Source organism: Egretta garzetta, unplaced genomic scaffold, assembly GCF_000687185.1.
Source record: "Egretta garzetta isolate BGI_Z169 unplaced genomic scaffold, ASM68718v1 scaffold85, whole genome shotgun sequence".
NCBI lineage: Eukaryota > Metazoa > Chordata > Aves > Pelecaniformes > Ardeidae > Egretta > Egretta garzetta.
This window is the reverse complement of record NW_009259718.1, coordinates 3,198,590-3,201,098: the sequence shown is the minus strand read 5'-3', so window position 1 is coordinate 3,201,098 and position 2,509 is coordinate 3,198,590. Positions and strand designations below refer to the sequence as shown.

Genomic DNA, 2,509 nt, shown 5'->3' with positions numbered 1-2,509 from the left:
CTCCATATTTACATGGAATTTCTGTATTTAAATTTGTGGCTATTGCCTCTTGCCCTTCCACTGCACTGAGCTGTACAGAGAAGAGACCAGCTCTTCACTGCCTCTCCTTTCATCTTCTCTTCCCAGGGCTGAACAAGCCCAGCTTTCTCAGCCTCTCCTTTTAAGTCAGATGCTCCAATGGCTTAATTGTCTTGGTGGCCCTTTGCTGGACTCGCTCTGGTACATCCCCATCTGCCTTCTACTGGGGAGCCCAGAACAGAGGACAGCACTCCAGCTGTGGTCTCATCAGTGCCGAATGGGGGGTGGGGGTGGGGAAACGGCCTCTGGATCTGCTGGCAAGGCTCTTCCTAATGCAGCCCATGGATACCGCTGGGCACCCTTGCTGCAAGGTGCCCAACAGGACAACTCCCAGGTCCTTTTCCGCAGAGCTGCTTTCCCAGCCTGTACCGGTTATTCCGTCCCAGGTGCAGGACTGCACATCTCCTTTTGGTGACAGTTGTGAGATGGCCGTCTGCTCATTTCTCCAGCCTGCCGACATCCCTCTGAACAGCAGCACAGCCATCCAGGCTGCCTGTCACTCCTCTCCGTTTTGTGTGATCTGCAAACCCGCAGAGGGTGAGCTCAGTCCCAGCGTCCAGGTCATTAATGAAGACATTACACAGTACTGGTCCCAGTAACAGGCCACTGGGGACCGACCTCCAGCTGGACTGTGCGCTGCTGGACTTTGAGCACAGCAGTGCGGCTCACTCGCAGCACACTTAGCTAGCACATACCTCATCAGTTTGTCTGTGAGGATGTTATGGAAGGCAGTATCAAAAGCCTTACTAAAGTCAAGGTAAGTAACACACACAGCTTTTCTCTCCTCTGCCAAGATATCTGTAGCAGGCTATCAGTCATACTGATTAAGCATGATCTCCCCTTTGTAAATCCATGCTGACCTACCTTCTCATCCTTAATGTGTTTGGAAATGGCTTCCAAGACTATTTGCTCCATCACCTTTCCAGGGACTGAGGTGAGGCCAATGAGCTTGTAGCGCTCCACATTCTCCTTCTTGAACATAGGAGTGACATTTTCTTTCTTCCAGTCCTTGGGAACCTCCCCCGATGCCCATGACCTTTCAAAGGGTATTGAGTGTGGCCATGCAGTGACGTTGGCCAGCTCCCTAGGCATCCATGGGAGCATCCCCTCAAGTGCCATGGCATTGTCTAAGCCCAGTTTGTTTAAGTGTTCCCCTAGCCTGGTCCAGCTCTGCTGAGGGAAGTCGTCTTCCTCCAGACTTCCCCACTCTTAGGGACCTGGAATTCCTGAAGGCACATCCTACCAGTAAGGGCCAAAACAAAGGCAGCACTGAGTGCCTCAGCTACTTCTGTGTCCTCTGTTAGCAGGTCCCCTGCTGCAGTGAGCGCAGAGGGCCCACGTTTTCCTTAGTGTTCCTTTTGCTGCTGATATACCTGCAGAAACATTTCCTGTTGCCTTTCTCATCCCTCACCAGGTTAAAATAAAGTATTTCTAATGAAAACATAGAATAAACATAAGGTTATCTGGAATATGAAAACCACTTAGGGAAAAAACCTCGAGGGGGGGACACAACTAATATTGAAAACCGATATTGAAACATCAGTCAAATGTGCCATCTCAATTCCAGAGAAATATTTATTGTTATTAATGCATGTTATTAATGCAGAAATGCTTGTCCAGCTTAAGTTCCTTTCCAGGACTTTTCCTTAGGACAGAGAAAATAAGCAAGTTGTTTTTTTTTTTTTAAACTTGGACACCCTCTATTGGACATTATATCCTACTGCTGCAACAGGAGAAACATGATTACCAAGGGCATGTTTGCTTCAAAAGACTGTAATCCTCCTCCTTCTCTTGCTTTCAAAATCACTTCAGCTCAAGTCTCTCTTCAGATCTTTGCTAGTAAAATACACAGTACAATTTAAAGCTACAGATGTACTCGCAGTTGCAAAACAGCACTGCAAAGATTCAGGTTTTCCTCTTGCTCCTTGCTGTAAACACATGACTCTTACTCCCCTCTCAATTTCCAGGGCAAGTTAGTCCACAAACAGGACTCAGCCACGGTATTCTGGTGAAGCTGCACTGAGGTCAGTGCAGCTACCTGGGCTTGCATTAGAGTAGGTGAAAGGAGAGCCACGTGACTCTGAAATTTAGGCATTGCACAGGAAGGGAACGGCATAAAAGCAATGGATTTCTTTCCAGCATTAAGTTTTTAAAAAAAGACACTTTCTTTTCGCCTTTGTTGGCACAGGAATCAACATTTTGCAGCCTACGGAAAATGCACATAAGAAACCATTAGGAAAATGCACAAGATAAGCTTGCTAGAAAAAAGCCAGTTCGTCATGCTTCGTCTTGCTGCTCTGGTAACTGTGGAGACTCAGCGGCTTATTCTCGTGAGGAAGGCTTCTGAACACCCGCAGGTGCACAAACTCATCATTGCCAACATGGACCTGCAAAGCATGAAAACCAGTGAGTTCCATGGGGTAACAGCAGC

At 47.6% G+C, this 2,509-nt stretch overlaps 1 protein-coding gene across 1 annotated transcript in view; it reads right to left on the bottom strand.

Moving 5' to 3' along the window:
* Positions 1-1,644: 1,644 nt before the first annotated feature.
* LOC104126582 (cystatin-B) overlaps positions 1,645-2,509 on the bottom strand; it is a gene marked incomplete at its 5' end in the record, with an annotated part of 1,644 nt that continues 779 nt past the window's right edge. Inside the window, one exon of the mRNA XM_035894597.1 lies at positions 1,645-2,465. Within this exon, the coding sequence (XP_035750490.1) occupies positions 2,337-2,465 (129 nt within the window). The remainder of the gene's footprint in view (positions 2,466-2,509) is intronic.